The 3,063-nt window shown below is 43.4% G+C and overlaps 1 protein-coding gene across 1 annotated transcript; it reads left to right on the top strand.

Moving 5' to 3' along the window:
- Nucleotides 1-2,264: 2,264 nt before the first annotated feature.
- LOC137947712 (classical arabinogalactan protein 9-like) lies at nt 2,265-2,738 on the top strand. Its single transcript, XM_068793485.1, has one exon. The coding sequence runs from the start codon at nt 2,265-2,267 to the stop codon at nt 2,736-2,738; it is 474 nt and encodes a 157-aa protein (XP_068649586.1).
- The last annotated feature ends 325 nt before the right edge of the window (nt 2,739-3,063 follow it).

Raw genomic sequence — 3,063 nt, 5'->3', positions numbered from 1 at the left:
TCTGATTTCAGGAAATCAAGCGGGACGTTGATTGATGGGAAGGCCAAAAGAAAGAAACCGTGGCCCTCCATTTTTCTTCTTCTTTTTCGCTAACTGCGCAAGAATTGTCCGGTTAACAGAAGCTAATGGTTCCAAAACCAGGCTGATAAAGAAGGCAAAAACAGCTAACTGCAGCTATTGTGATTCTATGTTAGCATTTCTGTCTCTGCCCACAAGTTACTCCGATGTGGAAGACGCAACCAATGAAGGATGAATGGAAGATTACCGGACATGGCTGACCTGCAAGCTGACAACTGGTTGGTTTTGAAATCACAAAATTAATTGTAAAGGGCGGCTTGCTTGAAGCATGAGAATAACCCTTTATCATCCCAGCCAGGTAAACTGCAGTTTTGTCATCTCTTTTACGTATGATGTGGAAAGTAGGGGTGGCATCGAGTCGAGCCGAGTCAAAACCTATCTATATTCGAGTCAAGTTTGATTTAAATATTTCGAACTTAAGCTGAAGCCGAACCTAGTCTCCAGCCTAAAATTGTAATCGAGCTCGAGCCCAATAATTTTTATTGAGTTCGAGCTCCAATCTACATTTTAAATTTTGTATAAAATATAAATCAAATAAATTATATATAAAATTATGCATACATTTTACATAAAATTGGGCATAATCTCTATTTAAAATTGGACATAACCTCTGTATAACTCTGCATAAAATTATCTATAAACTATGTAGAAAATTATTCATAAAACTGTATAATTATGTACAAGCTTTCTTCAATAATCAAACACAAAAACATTCATTTAAAAAACAACGCTAGTTTTGTCCATTTGTACTCAACCAGATCGTTCTGATTCAAGGACTAGAAAACTAGATCAAGGAGACAAAAAAAAAAATTAAGAAAAATGGTTTTAGATGACTTAATCGTATGCCCATTTTCGTTTTTTCTTCGGAGCATGGATTCATACAACAAAAGTTCTAAAATGCTACCAATCTGTTTTTATGAAAAACTTGAGTGGAGTTAGCATTAGGAGAGTACCTTAAACAATTTGAGTCTCTTCAAGAGCCATGAGGAAGGGACAGTCGGAGTTCAAGAAACAGTTTTTCTTTCACTTGCTTATGATCTCGTATGTGTGAAATCGCACGATGTCTTCACACATAGGGGGAAAAAATTATTTCTCCCCTAACTTAGGTCTTTGGTTTTCTGCCGAGACGACGCAGGGGGAAGAGGGTCTAGCGGCACCAGTGAGGACCTGTCGTCGGGGTTGACGGCTGTGACGGAGGCGGCGGCGGCGGCGATAGAAACAGTGACAAAGGCAGACAAGGGGAGGAAGAAATTGAACTGAGCAGCGGCGAAGGAGGCTGGCGAGCAGTTGTCGACAGCGACGGAGGCGGCCACAACAGCGGACAAGAAGGGCTCGGCGGTGATGAGGGGAAGAATAATTTCCCCCCCTCGCTCTCGCTCTCGCTCGCGACTCCCAAGCCAGTTAACGAGCCAACACACGAACTTTCGAACCTAACCATGGTTCGGTCGAGTTTGGCTCATTAACTCAAACGAGCCTCAGATAATCGAATCGAACCGAGCCGAGGTCGAGTCGCTCACGAACTGGTTCAGTTCGATTCCACCCCTATTGGGAAGACACCAGATCAAACAACTTCTGCATCAGTTGCAGTTAAACTGGGTTGCTCCGATTTCCAAAACTTCAAAATCGAATTTGAAATCTCCTCCTGAATGCTCCTTCAATTCTTCTCCTAACCAGTCTAGTTGCAGAATCTCAGATCCTGCAGTTTAAGCCCTACGTGTAAACCACCACTTACACAAGAGTGTACAGGAAGGATGGAACGAGCATCCAGAAAAATCTGTTCTGAACTGGGAATTTGATTCTTGTGCTTTTTTTTCTTTTTCTGAAATGCGACAACAAATTCGTATGGGAATCAGAAGAAGGCTCCACGTTATACTAATTGGACCCCCAACTCGTTTCTTCGTGATCCAAGATTTATTTAAGACTAAGAATCCTTACTGCTAGATTTATTTATAAACTCAAAAATATTTTATTAATTTGTAAAAGAGCCTATGAATTATAAGTGGAGGACTTCCATGCTCATGTCGATCCATTCCACAATCATTTGCGGGTTGTCGATAAGTCACTCTGCCTTCATCCCTATATATTGTCTTCCTTGTTCTTCTCTTTGCTCAGTTTTTAACCTGCTTGCGTTTCTCTCTTCCCACCTCTCTCCTTCCAACAGCATTCGCTCTCACTCTCGGCGAGACATGGCAATGACGGGCACCACTCTCTCTCTGGCAGTATTCCTGGCCTTCTTGTCAACCTGCATTTCGCAACCGATGTTGCCCCCCGCCGCTTCTCCTACCACCGGCTCTCCTCCTCCATCTACCATGGCTCCTCCTCCAATTTCGACTCCTCCGCCCATGGCACCGCCTCCTATGGTCATGACTCCACCACCCGTGACGCCTCCTCCCATGGCATCTCCTCCACTGGCGACTCCACCATCTATGACGATGGCACCTGGCCCTTCTATAGCTTCTCCGCCCTCCCCTCCGCCTCAAGTGCCCGCTTCTGCTCCTACCGTGGGCCCTGGCGCTCCTACTCCTGGATCAATGGGCGCTCCCACCTCGTCCCCGACAATACCACCATTAACCCCTCAAGACGGTAGATCCGGTGCAGCTTCCGTCGGGACTAGCCTGGCCATGCTGGCATTGCTCGGAGGTGCCGCTCTCCTGTTTTAAGATCCTTAATCACTTGTCGCTGATTTGGGATTTTTTTATTTAAAAATTTCATGTAGACCGAGGTAAAAACATTTGTGTATTCATTTTGGCTCTTCCTTGGGTGATTTTTGTAGCTTTCTTTTGCCGAGATTGATGATGATTGGATGTTTGTGTACCATTTTGACTCTAGATAATTACAAACAGTCCCATTTTCCTGGTTTGTCTATTATAATCTTCTAAGGTATGAGATTCTGAACTGAACTATATTTTGCATTGAGGAAGAGTGGTATTTATAGAATGTAGAATGGAATAGATAATATAATCATCGATATTTTATCTCCTAAAC

Source organism: Aristolochia californica, unplaced genomic scaffold (genome assembly GCF_029961685.1).
Source record: "Aristolochia californica isolate CCGP_79_NKW_82.1479 unplaced genomic scaffold, dmAriCali1.0.hap1 SCAF_13, whole genome shotgun sequence".
NCBI classification, from domain to species: Eukaryota; Viridiplantae; Streptophyta; class Magnoliopsida; order Piperales; family Aristolochiaceae; genus Aristolochia; species Aristolochia californica.
This window is presented reverse-complemented; position numbering and strand designations above follow the sequence as displayed.